This window comes from Ovis aries, chromosome 1 (assembly GCF_016772045.2).
Source record: "Ovis aries strain OAR_USU_Benz2616 breed Rambouillet chromosome 1, ARS-UI_Ramb_v3.0, whole genome shotgun sequence".
Lineage (NCBI taxonomy): Eukaryota > Metazoa > Chordata > Mammalia > Artiodactyla > Bovidae > Ovis > Ovis aries.
Genome location: NC_056054.1, coordinates 62,904,689 through 62,925,636, shown reverse-complemented (window position 1 = coordinate 62,925,636; position 20,948 = coordinate 62,904,689). Strand labels below are relative to the sequence as shown.

Below are 20,948 nucleotides of genomic sequence, written 5' to 3'. Positions count from 1 at the left end.
ACAGCAGAGACTATTTTGTTATTTTCAATACACTTTATGTTCAGTAGGTAGGTTTCTGCCACAATTTTACCATTGAAAGTGACAAAAGTATTCTTTAAAAATAATCTGCACACAAAAAAATAATAATAATCTGCACAGCCATAATTTTCCTTTAGTGTTATTCTGTTGGGAGCTACTTCCTCATACCTATCCAAGTATTAATAACTAATATTCACAATGATCTAATTTTCATAATGATAGACCCATATATGTAGGTTTTAGAGTACAATATTTACCTGTTCTGAAATAATTCCCAACATAATAGTTACCCCAAAACATAATTGATTTGTGATGGTACATGAATGTCTTTGTTTTTATTTTGTTATTGGAATGTTTGGAATAAAGCACTTATATATATATGTATAGCATATCTGAACCTTAAGTCATAAACTCAGGTACACTAAAAGTATAACTTTATGTTCTTTGTAATGGAACTTAATTTCTGTTCTGAGTGCCCTTCCTGGCCTGTGGTAGAAACCTAATTCATGGAAATTTAGTCAATGGATTGCCTTTAACTCTGTCCACTCAGATGTCTTGCATTTGATTTAGAGAGTTTTTCCCATTAATTTTATTATGGGGAAAATTTTATTCTAGAGATCATATGTTCCAGAAATTGTATTTACTTCAAGTAAACCCAGTTCACCAACTATCCCATTTTCTTACCTTTAGGAGGAATTTACATTAGTGACTTTTTGAAGCAAGTAAAATAGCTTTTGAACCTGGAGGTATAACCCTTGATTAATATAGTTCCCTTTCATCAAATTCTAGCAAAATGGGATTTCTATTTCTTACAGAAAAGCCCTTTTTCTCTGTTACCACATACACGATCTTTCCTTAAAATATTTAAGCTCATTTTCAGAGTATGTAACATCTTTTGAAATTTTTTATCTTGCTATTATTGTCAAATTGACTTTTTAGCACAACTATCTTCAGATTTTAGTAACTTAACATCCCATTTTGGTGAAGTTATCTTGTTTCTGAGAACTTCTGACTTCTGAAAAATATGTCTGGTAATGGCAATATGCTTCTTTTTTAAAAATTTCTGAACTAGGTCACTCTCTTCCACATTTTTCTTCTTAAGATAATTTTAGGATAGTATGAGAATAATGGCAAATTTCTAACTATCCTGGCAGACCATTACAGCTGAATCAATTATAATTTAAAACATCTCACACACTGAAAAACAAGCAGCTCTGTGAGAAATAAATATCTTTTCTTTGATTCACAAGTATGTTCTTCTCTGTACTTCCAGATAGCTCATTTTAAGTGAGTGGTTCATATCCCTCACTCTGCTTTACCTGCCTTGGGAACAAGAGCTTTAATTTTGCATCTCCAATGCATAACAAAGTCCCTGATACCTCATAGTCAATGAATGTTTGTTGCTGTTATTTTGTCAATAGATAGCAAAGTCGTGTCTGACTATTTTGTAACACCATCCACTGTAGTCCACTAGTCTCCTCTGTCCATGGGATTTTCCAGGCAAGAATACTGGAGTGGGTTGCATTTCCTTCTCCAGAGGATCTTCCCAGCCCAGGGACTGAGCCTGCATCCCCTGTGTTGCAGTGGATCCTTTACCGCTAAGCCACTGGGGAAGCCCCAGCGAATGTTCACTGCATTAATTAAATAGGTACTTAACCAATTTCAATAGGGAGACAAAGGCCTTGCCTACAAGCGGGGACTTTTGTTTAAATAATCAGTTTCTTTTAAAACTATGGGGGCTTCCCCATGGCTCAGACGGTAAAGTGTCTGCCTGCACTGTGGGAGACCTGGGTTCGATCTCTGGGTCGGGAAAATTCCCTGGAGAAGGAAATGGCAACCCACTCCAGTATTCTTGCCTGGAAAATTCTGTGAACAGAGGAGCCTGGTGGGCTATAGTCCATGGAGTCGCAAAGAGTTGGACATGACTAAGTGACTTCACTTTCACTTTTTATAAATCTTTGACAGTTAATTGCTTAGTCATGTCTGACTCTGCGACACCATGGACTGTAGACCACCAAGCTCCTCCATCTATGGAATTTTCCAGGCAAGAATACTGGAGTGAGGTGCCATTTCCTTCTCCAGGGGATCTTCCTGACCCAGGGATCAAACCCGGGTCTCCTGCATTGCAGGCAGATTCTTTACCATCCTGAGCCACCAAGGATAGTTCTTTGTGGAGGCCAGGTGGAAATTCATTGTTTATCTAGTCTAATTATCTCATTTACACATGGAAAAAATGACTCCCAGAAAAGTTAAATGCAGTCCCAATGATAACCAACTAGTGAGTGTAAGGACTAGCTTGTAGTATCCAGGTCTTAGAGTTCTTTTCTATGCCTTCTGTTTATTGCAATCAATTGACAGCAGTGCTTCACATTTTTAGGGTCCTAAAGGGAAAAAAGGAGCTCCTGGTCCTTCTGGGAAACCTGGGATTCCTGTAAGTAACAGGCTGTCTTCATCTTTATTATTTTTCTAAATAGAATTGGCAACTTTAGCAAGCAGAATAGTTTGGAGCCAATTATGACAAGTGTTGGATAAATCATTGTCTTTAAAAAATGTTTAAACCCGTGCTGGAACACAGAGGGAACAAAATATGACCATTAGCTCAAAACCAAGCTTGGTGTTGAAATAGAAGTCACTGCAGTTGAAGGATGTTATTTTCCAGTGTATGGAGACCTGTCTGTGAATTCATGCTACTACTGTCTGATGATGAGCCACTGAAAAACAGGGAACTTGGAGTCTTGACTAAATGAATGGTGACAAAGGTCAGAGATTTCCAAGCATGATTAAAAGGACATGACCTGGATTTTAGCGAGAGAACTCGACCTCTCATTTTCCTGGGAAATAGAACAGAAAGTCTTAGGAAAAAAAAAAAACCAACTTCAAATCCTTTCATCATAAAACAAAGTTTAATTTTACCTTAGCCATTCATTTCCTCTTTGGCCAGGCAAGTATGTGTTGACTAGCTTATTAGCAAAGGCTTCCTGCTGGTCTCCCCTAGCCAAGAGCCTGATTTGAGTGGCCTGTGTTGGTTCAAGAAAAGTAAAGAAGTGAATATAAATTATAAGCACATTGAGATCAGAGATCCCTGTAGATTAAATCTTGTTCCTCAAGAATAGAAACAAAAATGTTCAGACCTTTATTCAGTCGTATATTTATCTAATTCAAAGTGGCAATTAAAGAGACTTAATTTATTTCTTGGGGAAAAATACAGTATGAAGTTTTAGAGATGATGAATGTCAGCCTGTATTCTATGCTGACAGGTGCACATGGCTGATCTTTTCTCCACAGCTGGATAAACCATGGGCTGACACAATGAGAAATACTAGAAAAGTACACTAAAGCAGAAAAGGTTACCAAGTAAATTGCTGATTAGCTTGGCATTTTGTTTAGGGTACAGTTGACTGATCTGTTGTATCCAAATAGTAAATTATTAAGGAATACAGGAAATAGGAAAATTTGTCCTGGGACAGGGTATTAAAAATGTAACCCCCTATCTTAATAAGTATAAAAGTATTTGTCATTTAAATATCTGTGTAGCATCTCTCTATAATCCAAGTGATTTTTAATTATCAAGGGACTTCCAGGACTACCTGGGCCAAAAGGCATGCAAGGATACCATGGAGCAGAAGGCATTTCAGGAAACCCTGGAAAAATTGGGCTACCAGGAAAACATGGACTTCCTGTGAGTAGATTGAATGTTCTTTGCACTTTATTTCTTATGCATAAGTTTCTCTTTACAAGATCATAGATATTTTGGCTGTCTTTCTTAGCTTTGACATTCGCTCTGAGTAAGCCAATCATTGCTATAATAATTATTTTGGAATTGTGTTTATGATTTTCAGGGAATGTCAATGAGTGCATTCTGTTGATATTTTATATATAACAACCCATATTATTAATAATTTATATCATTCTTAGTACATATAAAAACTAGTAAATAGGAACCATAAAGAAGTAATATTTTAAAGGCTATACAAGCTGACTGTTTTGAGTTCATCAAATGTCTTAAGCCACCTTTGGAACATTTCAGGCTTAGCAATAACTCAAGGTAAGCTCTGCCAAAATCATTTTCCCTTTACTTTTATAGCCACACTATTTTATAAGAATTATGTCAATATTTTCTCTGTGTTCATCCATTGGTGATGCAGTGAGCAATGATATGTTCTTATTTTTATGCAAATTTCTATCTTATTTATTTGATCAGAAACTTAAAATGATACTTTTGTCTTCATTTATCCATTTTCCCTGTTTCCTTCCTAAGGTCATTATAATCTGGATATTTATTGTTATCCCATGTTGTGCTTCCACTTGAAATATGAGAATAATTAATCACATATTTCAGTAATCCAGTAAACCCAGTAAAATTTATCCTTTTACTTTTCTACTATTTGGATATGGTTATATATTAATCTGTTTTTCTTTTCTTAAATAAATCCGTCCTAGTTGTTTATTCATATGAACCGTGGCACTGTACCAAAACCAAACCCAAATTAATATTCTTCTTTCACTGTAATGAATTATATCATTTGTTTAAAAAAAATCTATTGAATTATAACCAGCAAATTTAACTATTTAAGAAATAAATATCTAGCCAGATTCTATCTGGAAAGGTGAATATTTTTAAGGAGGCTTAGCTTGGTTTCTATTTGTTTTGGAGACAGTGTATCTGAACATCAGAGCATCAGGTTAAGGCCTAGAAAACTTTGAAAGTCAAGCTGATGTTTTTAATTAAAATATGTACTTCATAAACTTCTACCGTTAACATCAGTCTCGTTAAAAGAGGACTTTGATTTGAGATCTCAGTCTTAAAGGAAGCTCATGCCCTGGGCCTTCATTTAGATGCTACATTCTAGGCTCACCATGTAATAGTCTTAAAATGAGGTTGTGGATTTTAAAAAATACAATATCAAAGGCTTAAGAGTTGGTCTAAGTCTCTGTTTAAGTTTTACCTAAAAAATGTTATAATGAATCTTATTTTATTGCTTTGAATAAGATTTTGAGGGTTGAAACAAGGAAAACCACATTTCAAAATATGTCATATATTTTGCTGTGAACACAAGTTTAATCATGGGTGTGGTATGTATGTGGATGTGCCCAGTAATCTATAAGGCTAATAACTGAGTTGTAAATACTAATAATAGCAAATAGATTGATTTAATTACAGGAAGAGGAACTCATTTGTTTTCTAACTAAAATACCACTAACCCAGACACTTATTCCAGATATGGATAATGCAGATCAGTATCCTATGTATATGTGTTTAATAGGAATTTCAGATATTCAGCATATAAGATATTTATCAGACACTAGTGACAGGACAAAGTCATCCATTACTTTTTATATCAGGTCACTTCATACTTCATTGTCAAAACTTCTTTCTGGCAATATGTGACACCTGCAGGTCCCCCTGGAAAGGATTGAAAATTCTGATTTGGACTTAGACAAAGCCTTATGGGTATAAGCTCTGATTCTCTTATTGGGGTTATCAAAGGGTGCATATAGCATCTCTATCAGCTACAGACCCTTCTCATATTATTGGATCTGCTCAGTCATACATTCAAATAACAAGGTATTTACATGGCATCTTGAATCTGCTGTAGAGACTTTTCCTCAGGGCCCACAAAAACTAGCAAGTTGGCAAAGGACTTGAATGGATATTTCTTCAAATAAGATACACAAATGACCTGTAATCACAAGGAAAGGTGCTCAGCGTCACTAATCATTAGGGACAATGCTAATCAAAACCACTATTAGACACCACTTTGGGCTTCCCTGGTGGCTCAGCGGTAAAGAAAGCACCTGCTAGTACAGGAGATGTGAGTTTGACCTCTGGGTTGGGAAGATCCCCTGGAGGAGGAAGTGGCAACCCGCTCCAGGATTCCTGCTTGGGAAATCCCATGGACAGAGGAGCCTGGTGGGCTATAGTCCATGGGATCTCAAAGACTCAGACATGACTTAGCAACTAAACAACAAGAACAACAGCAAATTACTACCACTAAGATAGCTATTACCTACCCACCCCCCACAAAAAAAGAAAGAAAATTGTAAAATAAGAAAATCGTTGGTAAGTTTGTAAAGAAATTGGAACCCTTGTGCACTGCTAATAGGAATGTAAAATGATGTAGCCACTGTGGAAAACAGTATGGCAGGTCCTGAAAAATTAAACATTGGATTACCATATGATCCAACAGTTCCTCTCCTGGGTGCATACCCCAAAGAACTGAAAGCAGAAACTTGAACAGAAATTTTCCCAGTGTTCATAATAGCACTACTCTAGTCACAGTCATCAATAGATGCAAACAACCCCGCATGAGTGTCAACAGTGAAACAGATAAATGTGTTATATACATATTAATACAGTGGAATATTATTGTCTTAAAAAGGAAGGAAACTCTGACACATGCTACAACATGGATAAACCTTGAAGACATTATCCTAAGCCAGACACAAATGTAAAGATATTATGCGATTCCATTTATATAAGGTACCTAAAGTGGTCAAATTCATAGAAAGTAGAATGGAAGGACTGGGAGGAGAAGGAAATGGAGAAGTTACTGTTTAATGGGTACAGAGTTTCATTTTGGCAACAGAAAAGGTTCTGCAGATGGATGATGGTGATGGTTACACACCAGTGTGAATGTACTGAATGCCTCTGAACTATATATCTAAAACTGGTTAAAATGGTAAATATATGCTATATATATTTTGCCACAATAAAGTGAGTAAGTGGGTTGTAGCAGCATACCTAAAGGTGGTATAGATTGACTCCAAAGTCTGGAGAGGTTCACCAAGCATCATGCCTCTTTTATTGTTTTGAGCAATGCAAAGTACTTGTCTCTTAGAGAGGGAATCCTGATATACCCCCAAACCTAGGAACTTCTTCCATCTACCAAGTGTCGTGAACTTTTTACTTCTATCCTCTGACATATCTTTGGGCTTCCCTTGTGGCTCAGCTGGTAAAAAATCCGCCTGCAGTGCCGGAGACTTGGGTTTGATCCCTGGGTTGGAAAGATCCCCTGGAGAAGATAAAGGCTGCCCACTCCAGTATTCTGGCCTAGAGAGTTCCATGGACCATATAGTCCATGGGGTTGCAAAGAGTCAGACATGACTGAGCAACTTTCACTTTTCCAGCATATCTTTAGGGCACTTATTCGGTCCAGGTTGCACAGTGTCCTCAATTTAATGGACCTGCATGATATTTTGTGAGCTATCAAGACTGTTAAGCTATCCCAATGGTCTGTTTTATTAGAGGAAACTGAGCTGACATAACACTGAGATAAGGCATTGAAGGGATACAGCTCTCTCTGCCTTGTGAAAGCAAGTAAACCGCTTCTGATTATCTTTACAGATAGAAACATTGGTAAGAAGTATTTCACTAGGCCAGTAACTGCTGTTGCTAATGGCTATCCTGTTTAGTAAAGACACCATTCAGAAACTGCAGTGGTGACTGAGATCAATACACAATTAATTTTGTAAGTTTAAGTGTTGGAGTTATCTGGTGTTTGCGTCAAACAGTCGAGTTAAATGGATGCAAAATATGGTAGAATCACTGCTCCTGCATCTTTTGGCAATAGTATTTACAATTTTCCACAGGGACATGGTGGTTAATGTGCACAGTTTTCTGCACGGATGTGCTGTTACCTTAGGTATACTACTGTGGGGAAAGGGGTAGGAAGAGATAGGAAGGGATGGGAAGCAAAGGCTTCCATGTGTCTCTTCCCTTTCTACTACAGTAGCCTTTACTTTATGAGTTAGGAATTTTCACTATTCTCTGAGATTGGAGGAAAAAAATACAGAAATGACAACTGGGCTCATAACCCTGCTGAAACTACTTGGAAAAGATATCAGGCCAAAACTGCATTTATCACTATTTATCACTTAGCTTTCATAAACTTTCCACTCTGACCAGAGTGCCATGACGATATTTTGGATTTCCAAGGTTTATTATCAGTTCAAGTACAATATCTAACAGCCCCAGAAAGGTTGAGACTTTCCCTTTTCCCGGTGTTCAGTCACCTGGTAAATGAACACAAGTCCCTCTGAAGATGGCTTAGGGCAAGAGTCGCTGTGTACACCTATGACCACATTGCAGGTTCTTCAAAGAGAACCTGCCTCCCCTTCAGTCAAAAGGTTCTGGTCTAGGAACTGGCTTGAGACTGGGAACTTAGTGAGAGGTCCTGAGTCCCAAGTATGCTGCTGCTGCTAAGTCGCTTCAGTCGTGTCTGACTCTGTGTGACCCCATAGACAGCAGCCCACCAGGCTCCTCCGTCCCTGGGATTCTCCAGGAAAGAACGCTGGAGTGGGTTGCCATTTCCTTCTCCAATGCGTGAAAGTGAAAAGTGAAAGTGAAGTCGCTCAGTTGTGTCCGACTCGAAGCGACCCCATGGGCTGCAGCCTTCCAGTCTCCTCTGCCCATGGGATTTTCCAGGCAGGAGTACTGGAGTGGGGTGCCATCGCCTTCTCCGAATCCCAAGTATAGTGACTTAAATTAGGATTATACAGACCTACCCATATATCAATATATTGGCATATTGTATGTTTAATTTCTTGGCTCTTTGATCAACTAACAATCACCACAGATCTCTGTGGCCAGAACATCTGGTTCTGCTCCATCCTGTGGCTTATTGTCATGACTGCTTCTACCTTTTCTCTGATAGTAAAGCCCTGTCACCTAGACTCTGCCACTCAGAGTCCAGTGAAGTGAAGTGAAGTCGCTCAGTCATGTCCAACTCTTTGCAACCCCGTGGGCTATAGCCTACCAGGCTCCTCCATCCATGGAATTCTCCAGGCATGAATACTGGAGTGGGTTGCCCTTTCCTTCTCCATGGGATCTTCCCAACCCAGGGATTGAACTGAGGTCTCCCACATTGCAGTCAGATGCTTTACCCTCTAAGCCACCAGAGAAGGCCCCTATTTAAATAAGGGAACCTTATACTGAGATTTCTTAACACCTTGGTAAAGAGTGTCCTTTGATCCCTTTCAGGGGCCATCGTTAGATGGTGATTGATCAGATCGCACATGATAAATATATCTGCACATTTCTATCTTCCTGAGCCTTTGGACCCTTCCTATGCAGTATGCTAGGGAGAAGGCAATGGCACCCCACTCCAGCACTCTTGCCTGGAAAATCCCATGGACAGAGGAGCCTGGTAGGCTGCAGTCCATGGGGTTGCAAAGAGTCGGACATGACTGAGCGACTTCCCTTTCACTTTTCACTTTCATGCATTGGAGAAGGAAATGGCAACCCACTCCAGTGTTCTTGCCTGGAGAATCCTAGGGACAGGGAAGCCTGGTGGGCTGCTGTCTATGGGGTCACACCCCATAGACATGGCCTGTTGGAAGGCAGACCATGTGCTACAGAGACTAAGTGCCATTGTCATCACCTCAAGTCAAATGTAATATTATCGACATGCCATCATCTCGATATTGACTTTGGTCACCTGCCTTGGCATTCATGTTCCTCAGGCATCTCCACTGCAAAGTTACTCTTTACTCGGACATGACTGAAGTGACTTAGCAGCAGCAGCAGCAGGGAAGTTATAGCACTTCAACCTCATTGACTGTAGGCCACAGTTGAGTCAAGGCTTCAGATTGCCAGTCCTTCAGCCTGTTAATGGTGCTTCCAGATACTTGAGCAGGGTGGCTATCTCCACAAGCAAGAAAGACTAAGAGGGACTGAAGGTTCACAGTTCTTGGTCTTGCCCACGTCTGTTGGTCTTGCCCACGTCTGTTGGTCTTGCCCACGTCTGTTGGTCTTGCCCATGTCTGGTCAGATATCCCCATCCTTTGTCCTAGAGTTCTACTCTTTCTCCACCTCGTGCCCTTATTTAGCTTTAAGTTCAGTTCAGTTCAGTCGCTCAGTCATGTCCAACTCTTTGCAGCCCCGTGGACTGCAGCATGCCAGGCTTCCCTGTCCACCACTAACTCCCAGAGCTTACTCAAATCATGTCCATTGAGTCGGTGATGCCATCCAACCATCTCATCCTCTGTTGACCCCTTCTCCTCTTGACCTCAATCTTTCCCAGCATCAGGGTCTTTTCAAATGAGTCAGTTCTTCACATCAGGTGGCCAAAGCACTGGAGTTTCAGCTTCAGTATCAGTCCGTCCAATGAATAATCAGGACTAATTTCCTTTAGAATGGCCTGGTTGGATCTCCTTACAGTCCAAAGGACTCTCAAGAGTCTTCTCCAACACCACAGTTCAAAAGCATCAGTTCTTCTGCACTCAGCTTTCTTTGTAGTCCAACTCTCACATCCATACATGACCACTGGAAAAACCATAGCTTTGACTAGACAGACCTTTGTCAGTAAAGTAATGTTTCTGCTTTTTAATATGCTATCTAGGTTTGTCATAGCTTTTCTTCCAAGGAGCAAGTGTCTTTTAATTTCATGGCTGCACTCACCATCTGTAGCAATTTTGAAGCCCAAGAGAATAAAGTCTGTCACTGTTTCCATTGTTTCCCCATCTATTTGCCATGAACTGATGGGACTGGATGCCATGATCTTAATTTTTTGAATCTTGAGTTTTAAGCCAGCTTTTTCACTCTCCTCTTTCACTTTCATCAACAGGCTCTTTACTTCCTCTTCACTTTCTGCCATAAGGGTGGTGTCATCTGCGTATCTGAGGTTATTGATATTTCTCCCAGCAATCTTGATTCCAGCTTGTGCTTCATCCAGCCTGGCATTTCACATAATGTACTATGCATAAAAGTTAAATAAGCAAGATGACAATATACAGTCTTGTATACCTTGTATCCCAATATACTCCTTTCCCAATTTGGCACTTGTCTTTTGTTCCATGTCTGGTTTTTAACTGTTGCTTCTTGACCTGCATACAAGTTTCTCAGGAGGCCAATAAGGTGGTCCGCTATTCTCATCTCTTTCAGAATTTTCCAGTTTGTTGTGATCCACACAGTCAAAGCCTTTGGCATAGCCAATGAAGCAGATGTTTTTCTGGAACTCTCTTGCTTTTTCTATGATCCAACCAATATTGGCAATTTGATCTCTGGTTCCTCTGCCTTTTCTAAATCCAGCTTGAACATCTGCAAGTTGCAGTGCACATACTGTTGAAGCCTAACTTGGAGAATTTTGAGCATTACCTTGCTAATGTGTGAGTTTAGTGCAATTGTGCAGTAGTTTGAATATTCTTTGGCATTGCCTTTCTTTGGCATTGGAATGAAAACTGACCTTTTCCAGTCCTGTGGCCACTGCTGAGTTTTCCAAATTTGCTGGCATATTGAGTACAGTACTTCCACAGCATCATCATTTTAGGATTTGAAATAGCTCAGCTGGAATTTCATCACCTCCACAAGCTTTGTTCATAGTGATGCTTCCTAAGGCCCACTTGACTTCCCACTCCAGGATGTCTGGCTCTAGCAGAGTGAGTGATCACACCATCATGGTTATCTGGGTCATTAAGATCTTTTTTATATAGTTCTTCTATATATTCTTGCACCTCTTTTTAATTTTTTCTGCTTCTGTTAGGTCCATACTATTTCTGTCCTTTATTGTGCCCATCTTTGCATGAACTGTTCCCTTGGTATCTCTGATTTTCTTGAAGAGATCTTTAGTCTTTCCCATTCTATTGTTTTCCTCTATTTCTTTGCATTGATCACTTAGGAAGGCTTTCTTATCTCTCCTTGCTACTCTGGAAACTCTGCATTCAGATGGATGTATCTTTCCTTTACTGATTTATGTTATATTCTATACAATTGGATTTTTTATTTCTAATAATTTGCTATTGTGATCCTATTGGGGCTTTAGGTGGTAATATTTTCAAACACTGGCAACTGTAACTCTTAAACTCAATTTTTTTTTCTTCTTTCAACACAGGCTGATAGGGACTCCCACTACTATTTGAAAATGGAGCTGTAATAGTAGACATTCTACCACTGCTAATAATAGCAGAAATCCTATTATATCCTACTATTAGTCTTAGAGAGACTGTGTCTAAATTCCTCTATTAAGAATATTTTGCCATCTTTATTCTTTAGTTTCTTTGTCCTGTACTATCTTTTGGGGTGTTTGTTTCTCTTTTTCTTATTTTCTAATTTTCATTGTATTGATTGAATTCTCTTCTGCTGGTTTAAAAGTTACCTATTCTCTTTCAGCTGGTGTTCTGGTAGCAGTTGCCCTGAATTTAAGAACCAGATGTGTATTTATTTAACTCTGGTAATTTTTTTAATATGTCACTAATTGTATCTTCCCTCTAACAAAACAAATACTTTTATTTGCTCTCATGCCCTTTTGTTTCCATAAGCCATCCTTTCCCTTCATCATTTTTTAAATATAAGGTTGAATTTTGACTTAATCCTCATGCATTTACTTCTCTATATCCTTTGTTTCTTTTTTAACAGAGTAGTAAATGCAACTATTCAGTCACTGTTACTTTCAGTATTTCTTGTAGAATCTTCTGAATTTGTTTCTATTATTATTTGAATACTTCCTCCAAGAAGTATTTTTTTGTGTAGGTGTTTGTGAGACAAACCTGAGGCCTCATATGCCAACAGGTATGTTTATTATTCTCTTACATTTACATGAGACATTCAGCACTGTCAGTGTTTCTAGTCGATAAAACAAAAAGGAAGAGCCACCAGATTGGACTGAAAGAAATAAAACTGTCTTTATTCACAGATGACATGATCATGTATATAGAAAATCCTTCAGAACCTACAAAAAATATTAATTTAGCAAGGCTGCAGGGTGCAATATCAATATGCGAAAATGAAATGTATTTCTATATACTGTATTCCTGAGCAATAGGAAATTGACATTTAAAAAGCAATATTTACTGCAGTTAAAATTGGATAATCTGACCCCACTAAAATATGCAATTTGATACTGAAAACTGTATGACATTGCTGACAGAAATTAAAGACTCAAATAAATGATGTATACACTATATTCACGAATCAAAGGACTCAGTACTATTAAGATGTCAATTATCTAATACACTGGCCTTATCTTAAAATTCTAAAGGTACACCTGGCTTATGAACCAGCCATTCTGAACTTGCCTAGAGAAATAAAAGCATATGTCCACACAGAAACTTGCACATGGATATGTGTTGCAGTTTTCTTTGCAATAGCCCCAAATTGGAAACAATCCATGTGTCCATCAAAAGGTAAATGGCTAAACAAATTGTGGTACATATATATAATTAAATATTATTCTGCAATAAAAGAATGAGCAATTATGGCAGAAAGTGAAAAGGAACTAAAAAGCCTCTTGATGAAAGTGAAAGAGGAGAGTGAAAAAGTTGGCTTAAAGTTCAACATTCAGAAAATGAAAATCATGGCATCCGATCCCATCACTTCATGGGAAATAGATGGGGAAACAGTGGAAACAGTGTCAGACTTTTTTTGGCGGGGAGGGGCTCCAAAATCACTGCAGATGGTGACTGTAGCCATGAAATTAAAAGACGCTTACTCCTTGGAAGAAAAGTTATGACCAACTTAGACAGCATATTCAAAAGCAGAGATATTACTTTGCCGACTAAGGTCTGTCTAGTCAAGGCTATGGTTTTTCCAGTAGTCATGTATGGATGTGAGAGTTGGACTGTGAAGAAGGCTGAGCGCCAAAGAATTGATGCTTTTGAACTGTGGTGTTGGAGAAGACTCTTGAGAGTTCCTTGGACTGCAAGGAGATCCAACCAGTCCATTCTGAAGGAGATCAACCATGAGATTTCTTTGGAAGGAATGATGCTAAAGCTGAAACTCCAGTACTTTGGCCACTTCATGTGAAGAGTTGACTCATTGGAAAAGACTTTGACGCTGGGAGGGATTGGGGGCAGGAGGAGAAGGGGATGACAGAGGATGAGATGGCTGGATGGCATCACTGACTCGAGGGACGTGAGTCTGAGTGAACTCCAGGAGTTGGTGATGGACAGGGAGGCCTGATGTGCTGTGATTCATGGGGTCACAAAAAGTTGGACATGACTGAGTGACTGAACTGAACTGAACAATATGAATATATCTCAAAATAATTATTCTGAGTGGGGAAAAAGGCACAGCAAAGAGGACATACTGTATACTGCCACCTATATAAAATTCTAGACCCTGGAAACTAATCTGTAGAGACAGAAAGCAAGTCATTGTTTTCCTGGAGAGCAAAGTGTGTGTGAGGATGACTTACAGAGGGAGAGGGGGAACATTTTGGAAGTGGTAGATATGTTACCTTCATTTTAATGTACTTTTTCACAGATGTATTCTTTATGTCAATTTATCAGGCTCTAGATTTTGAAATTTATGTCAACTATACCTCAGGAAAGTGGTTTTATATGAAGATATAGGGAGAGAGAGATGACATTGAACTATAAGCAGGAGTAAATTAGGAATCATAATGGGGAGTAGAGAAAGCAAAAAAGAAATATTCTAGGCAGAAACAATAGCATATACAATGCTAGGAAGAACAGTATGATTGAAGAAGAAGAGGAAGAAAGTCAGTTGTGGCTAGAGTTTAGTGAGCAAAGTGTAGAATGATGCAGTTTGGTGCTGCTGAGGTAAGCAAGAGCAGCATCACGGTGGATAATGAAAGAATTATCAGGGATACTGAGCATTATCTAGACAGTGGGACCCCATTGAATATTAAATGTAGGGGGAATATTATTATGGCTCCAGTGTGAAAAATGGATGGGAAGGGGCAGGAGTAGATGCAGAAGACTAAAAAGACTATGTACTGCAATATTCCAGGCTATATATATGCACGGTTTGTACTAGACTGATGAAGTGGAGATGGAAAGAAATGGATGGATTTAGGCAGTATTTAAGAAATAGCTTTAATGTGACTTCAATGCTTGATTATGGAAGGTGCAGGAGGAAGGGAGATGTCAAGGATAACTTCTAAATTTCTAACTTGTTCAAGTTTCTAATTCAATGCATTGTAGTGCCCATCACTAAAAAAGCAAATTTTGTGGGAGAGGTTCTGACATTCAAGCAGAGGTGGTAAGTGAGCAATTAGATATTTGGGGCTAGGGCTCAGAAAGGAAGTCAAATATAAATTTAAAGTACCAACCTAGTAAAATGTACTAGAGTCCTGTTTTGAAGTAGATGGAATACTCAGCTGGAATTTTGAAGAGACTAATTATAGAAGTGTGGTCAGGGTTGAGTCAGTCACTAAATGATGTTGGGTAAACTCAGAGCCTATCAACAGTAGGAAGCAGTTAACCACCCTGAGAGCTGAAAGGTTAAAGGAAAGAAAGAATGTCAGGTTGAGAGTCAAGTTGAGACCCAGAGCTATTAGAAAAGGAGAATCCTACAGGAGCCATAGTTGAAAGTAACCCAGTCACTTACAGAATGCCCAAGTTGGGAGGAGATGGGAGAAAACATATATTATCTCTCTCTTCTGGTAACTTGGTGTCCTAGTGGTTCATCCCATTGGCCAACCACAACTGGAAGTCAGACCGCAAGAGAATCAGAGGAAGCAGTCCATAAAGGTGAGACTCCTAGGAAAATTAACAACATAGAGGATAGGCAGTGGGGGGGATATGGGGAGCAAATGAAGAAAAAACACAAATATTAGGTTAACAGTAGAAAGAAGGTCTAGAACCACGTGGTGATGAATTTTATCCTTTGTAAGTCATGTAAAGAAGAGGGGACTACAAAGGAGCCTAAGAGAGTGGTCATAATAGAAAAAGAATGCCTTGTCTTACAAGCTTAAAAATATTTCAAGGGAGAGATTCATCAGCTGCATCTAATAATCATGAGAGACTGTGCTGGACATGTTTTATTCTGTTTTTGGTTTGGCTTTTTGGCTACTCGGTGTCTCAATCCCATTTTTATGTTCAGAAATTTTCGTGTTTTCTCTCTTTTTGAGTCTTAACGGGAAGCCACCTTTTACTACAGAAGTCAAAATTTCAGACCTTCACCTTGCATTCCCTCTTTGAAACAGGGATGCTGGCCCATGACCCAGGCCTAAGCAATCAAGTATATTCACCTACACTTTGAATTGAGAAGTTAATAATACGCAGAACCGGGGATAATGAGACTCTTTTCTGGTGGCAGTAGCAATAACTTTCAATGGCACTCAATCTCCAGGGATGACTGGCGTCAACATTCAAGAGCTAGGGTGGTGCTGACTACAGTGTCCAAATTCTGGCTGCCTACTCTTTTAATTTTATCCACTTTCCAAACCTGGTTTTCTAGATTTTTCTGTGATTATATGAGCTACTCCATGTCTTTACAGTAAACTTTTTGCTTAATTGTTTTCTGATGTTTGCAAATAAGGACCCCCCCCCGACTAATACAGAAATCTAATAAGATATCATTATAATTGTTGCATATTAGTATATGGAAATCATTGGTAACTTGAGCAAGTAAATCGTTATTTGATTAGTGGAGGCAGAAACAGGACTTAGTGCTTGAGAGTGACAGTAGTGAGGAAATCAAAATATACAGACAGTTAAATGAAGAAATTCAGCTCTAAAGGAGAAGGTAGGAAAATAAGTAGAGAAGAAACTGAGTCTAAGGTCGAAAGTTATTCTTAAATTAGAGAACCTTAACCATATTTAAATGCTAGAAAAACTTAGAATAGATGGAGATGCTGAATACTTGAAATCAAGGGATTAGTCAGACAACAAAACGTGCGTATCCTAGCTCCACTTAGAAAGTTATCCTACTTCTAATTGAGGGTCATTTAAAAAATCGATTCTGAGCTACATATCCCTTTATATTTGAATTAAAAACTCATTGAATTTTGCGATGAAAAGATGAAATGAATTACAATAATATTGAATACTGTACAATATACCTCCCAGAGCCATGAAATTGAGCAGCATCTGGTATTTCTGTTAGTAAGCAATTAGGTATCAGATCATAACTCATTGTCTCCTACTTTTTAGTGTTTTCAAAAAATGTTAGGAAAAAAATTACATGCATACTTAGAATATCAGGAGGTTAAAAGTACTGAAGTATTTTGTAACCTTTGAAATAAAAGCAAAATAACTTTCCCTCAAGGAGTCCCCTTTTAACCCCAAGGTTTACACATGCTATTGGTATTTATGGATATAGAAGCATTTTTTACAAATGTCTCTGCTTCCTGTAGAATATTTGTTATGAAACTAGAATTATAATGCTTAATAAGGGACTAGTCTGTTCTGTGAAACTAGGTACAGTGGCTAAACTAGTCATTAGGAAATGTGATTTCTAAGGGAATTATTTCTAAAAGCTACTATGGTGACAGAAAAACAATTTAAGAGAAAGCAGTATAATTTCTAAATATTAGTAAGTTACCTGGAATATTTTCAACAAAGGATAAGGGCATCATTCTATTGGTCTTTTGTGTGTGTGTGTTTCCTTTTTTTATTTTCTTCTTTTCAAATCATGGCACCATGGTGTTTTTTGGCTTGCCGTTAAAGACTGCTGGATTTTTCCACTGAGAAAAATATTTATTCTGGGATTTCTAGGATTATGCAAGTGCCTGATTTTCCTAAACAATGTTCTTTCTCTTTTTGATGCGGCCAAAAGAGTTAAAGAATTTTTGGCATACTCACACTGCAGTTTCAGTGTTTCTTCAAGGTCATGTGACTACAACTGAAGGATGGTATTGGGGAAGCTCACAGTTGACTGTGTGAATTTTCTTCTGTATAAATGAGTGGTTTGAGACTAGTCAGCTTAGCACATCTGCAGTAAATGAGTCTACCATGCTGTTTTCATTGAGCTGGACTTCTGTATTAGCATAATACCTGAGTCATTTATGAAAAAGGAAAACAACTTTTTCCCTGAAAAGACCGTAAATCTATTTGTCATCAAAATGAAGGCTTACCTGTCTTTATATTTCATTGCTGCAACTAATAACATTGGTTATTGAAAAAGAGGGAAAGAAACAAACTAACGACTTGGGACCAATCCAAGTGTTTCAATCTTGACTTTGAACTTCATCAGATAAACACAGGCTTAAGTGTTGTCAAAAATGAGATGCTTCTCTTTGAAGAAAGTTGAAAGTCTTGCATTTTTCCACCTGTGGATTGTGTCCACGTAGTCTAAGTCTAAGAAGGAAAAACACACTTCATCAGCCACTCATAATCCAAGCATAGAGTAGCAGGACCACCATGGAAGCCTCTGTTAAGAACACCAGCAGTCCCAGCACCCCTCTGGGTGGTGTAGTCCCTAGTTTATGAGCTGGTCACCCCAAAGAAACTTGTTTCTAACAAGATATATTTCTTTTTTCTTAGTATTTTGAAGGAAGAAACATACCAGCATGGGCCAGATCTGCATTCATCAAATCCTGTCACCTCTTGATTATTAAGGGGTTGACTATCCAGTTAGGCTTTATCCTGATTGCTACTTTCTCCCTCTTCTCCACCCTTCTGCTTGTTTTGGCCCATTTACTGCTCATTAGGAACTCTTTCAAAACAGACAGAACTCAGCCTATTGGGCTGCTTATTAGCAACAAAATGAAAGATTTGCTAGAGGATGTAACTTTCCTAGTTGACTCTTCAGTGACTCCAAATCCAGTAAAGTCTGTACTCTTTGTGGAATATTGTTTCCTTATGATCTGGCCTCAGTCTTATATTCCACCTTTCTTTTTTAGTCTAACAATTATTAAATGCTATGTGCAAGGTGCTGAGTATGTATGAAGTTTATTCTCACCAAAACTCCATGAAGTAAGTATAGCTATTATCTTCAGTTTACAGAAAAGGAAGCTGAGACTCAGACTAAGTAAATTGCTCAAGATCACACACACAATAAATAATAGAGCCAGGATTCAAAATCACACAGTCTAGATTCAGAGCCTGTATTCTTAACCATTGTGCTATGCTTTTTCAATTGTGCTTAATTTATTAGACATTCCCCCAAATTCTTTATATTTCCCCCACTTTCATGCCTTTGTACATGTAATATATTCCCTCTGCTTTGAAGACTCTTCCATCTTTAACCATAGGAAGAAAAACTTCTTAATATTTCAGGATTGAACAGTTATTTCTTTCAGGCACCCTTCCTTGGACTAGTCAAAGCTAAGCATGCCTGCTCTGAACTTCTGTACACTCTGTACACTGATTCCATCAGAGCATGGATCATTTGGGCACTAATTAATGATCTTAATGTCTTTCTCCCTCAGGCATTTGTAAACTGCTCTAGTACTGCTGTTCTGTTTTGTTTTTGTATCTCTAGTACTTAGCATAGTGTCAGGTCCATTTAGAAGAAACTCAATAAATATTTGAAGAAAAAATGTTCTTTGCATAATAATTATGACTTGAGATGGAGTTTAAAATTAAGATATGCTTGCTACTTAAGAATCATCTATAAAATCGATACAGTAATATCTAATTCATATGGTTTTTATGAGGATCAAATGAGATGTTGTATGTGAGGTGCTTACTAGGCTGCATGCACTTATTGAGTTATGTTTTTTCATAATAATTTTCATGGCTAGGCTAACATTCAGTAACCAAATATTTGTTTAGTACTTAACAGTGTTATTGAACCAAACTTGGGTCCACTCGCCTACACAGTAAAGCCAATTCACTGACACCAAGCTGTGGTGAAGGAAAGTGCAGTGTTTATTGTAAGTCACGATACAAGGAGTCCTAGACAGCTAGTGCTCAAAATGCCCCAAACTCTCCGATGAGTTTCAGCAAAGCATTTTGACAAGCACAGTTAAGGAAGGCTATCACAGGATATGTGTTTGGCTCATAAACAGTTCTCTGGTTCATTGTGAGGTTACAGGATGGTCAGAAGGGTTAACATTGTCAATCCTTAGCTGTCAGTGGGACTGGGGGCCACATACCCCTAGCTATCAGCTAGTTAATTTCTTCCGTTTGGTGAGGGTTTTAGTGGCTAAGACAGTAAAAAATCCACCTGCAATTTGGGAGACCTGGGTTCAATCCATGGGTCAAGAAGATCCTCTGAAGAATGGAATGGCAACCCACTCCAGTATTCTTGCCTGGAGAATTCCATGGGCAGAGGAGCCTGGTAGGATACAGACCTTGGGATTGCAAAGAGTCAGACATGACTGAGTGACTTTCACTTCTTGAATGTGTGTGAAACAACTCAAGAAATGTTCATCAGATATTATAGTGTAGATACTTCAGAGGGGAGCTAAAGCAGAGGATATGGGGGGATGGGCCTATCCTAGGGAAGACCCCATAGGGTCCTGCTCAGTTGCAGCATGAGCCTGGAGTTAGGAAAGATCGCAGTGAACAAGATGGGCAAAGAACTGCCCTCCTGGAACATACATGGAACAGCAAGAAATTGCTGACATTTAACCATTTTTTACCTTAAAAATAAAATCACAATTTAATATGAAACAACTTAATGATTGAGTAGTAGTCTATAAACAAATCAAGTAATTCTAAATGGTTGGAAGAGCTATGCAAGAAAGAAAGCATAATGGTAAATAGATTTTAAGATAGATTGTAGACTGTAGAGGACTCACTGAGAAGGCTTCCATTTGAGCTAAGGGCTGAAGGTAAGAGTAAACCAAATATTTAAAGAATGAGGGAAGAACTTGCCATATGAAAGACCCAAATGAAAAGACCTGCAGTCAGGATAAAGTTTGGCATGTTAACAGGATTACCTGAAGATCAAGTAAGATAGTATGGATATAGACATATTATTTTTTAAATAAATGATAGATTTTCATTTCTTCATAGTGGTATGACTGCCTAGTCATGCTAAAAGTGAAAGACGTAGGTGAAATATCCTCCTTCATTCTCCTCCCCCCCCATTAGTCTCGTGATTATAGGCTGAGGCCTGGGTAAAGGAGATTTCATAGCATACAGTAATGTTGTCCAATATTATAGTGGCATTTGAAACACTGTTTTGCAAGAACGATAAACCATCAATTGTTCTATGAATGAGTAATTCATTTCTGTGAGGTAATACAATGTTGAAATGCCTGTATCTATTAAAACTGAACAAGAGTCAGTTGTGTATGCTCTTGAGAACAGACCTAGTCAGGCAGACTTGTCTCCACTACCTTAAGACATGCCTCAGT

At 38.5% G+C, this 20,948-nt stretch overlaps 1 protein-coding gene across 5 annotated transcripts in view; it reads left to right on the top strand.

The window, feature by feature from the left end:
• COL24A1 (collagen type XXIV alpha 1 chain) overlaps window positions 1-20,948 on the top strand; it is a 393,929-nt gene that overhangs the window by 320,993 nt on the left and 51,988 nt on the right. For all 5 annotated transcript variants that reach the window (XM_060400630.1, XM_004002153.6, XM_060400613.1 and 2 more), the window contains 2 exons: window positions 2,396-2,449; window positions 3,590-3,697. In XM_060400630.1, coding sequence (XP_060256613.1) covers window positions 2,396-2,449; window positions 3,590-3,697 — 162 coding nt within the window. The remainder of the gene's footprint in view (window positions 1-2,395; window positions 2,450-3,589; window positions 3,698-20,948) is intronic.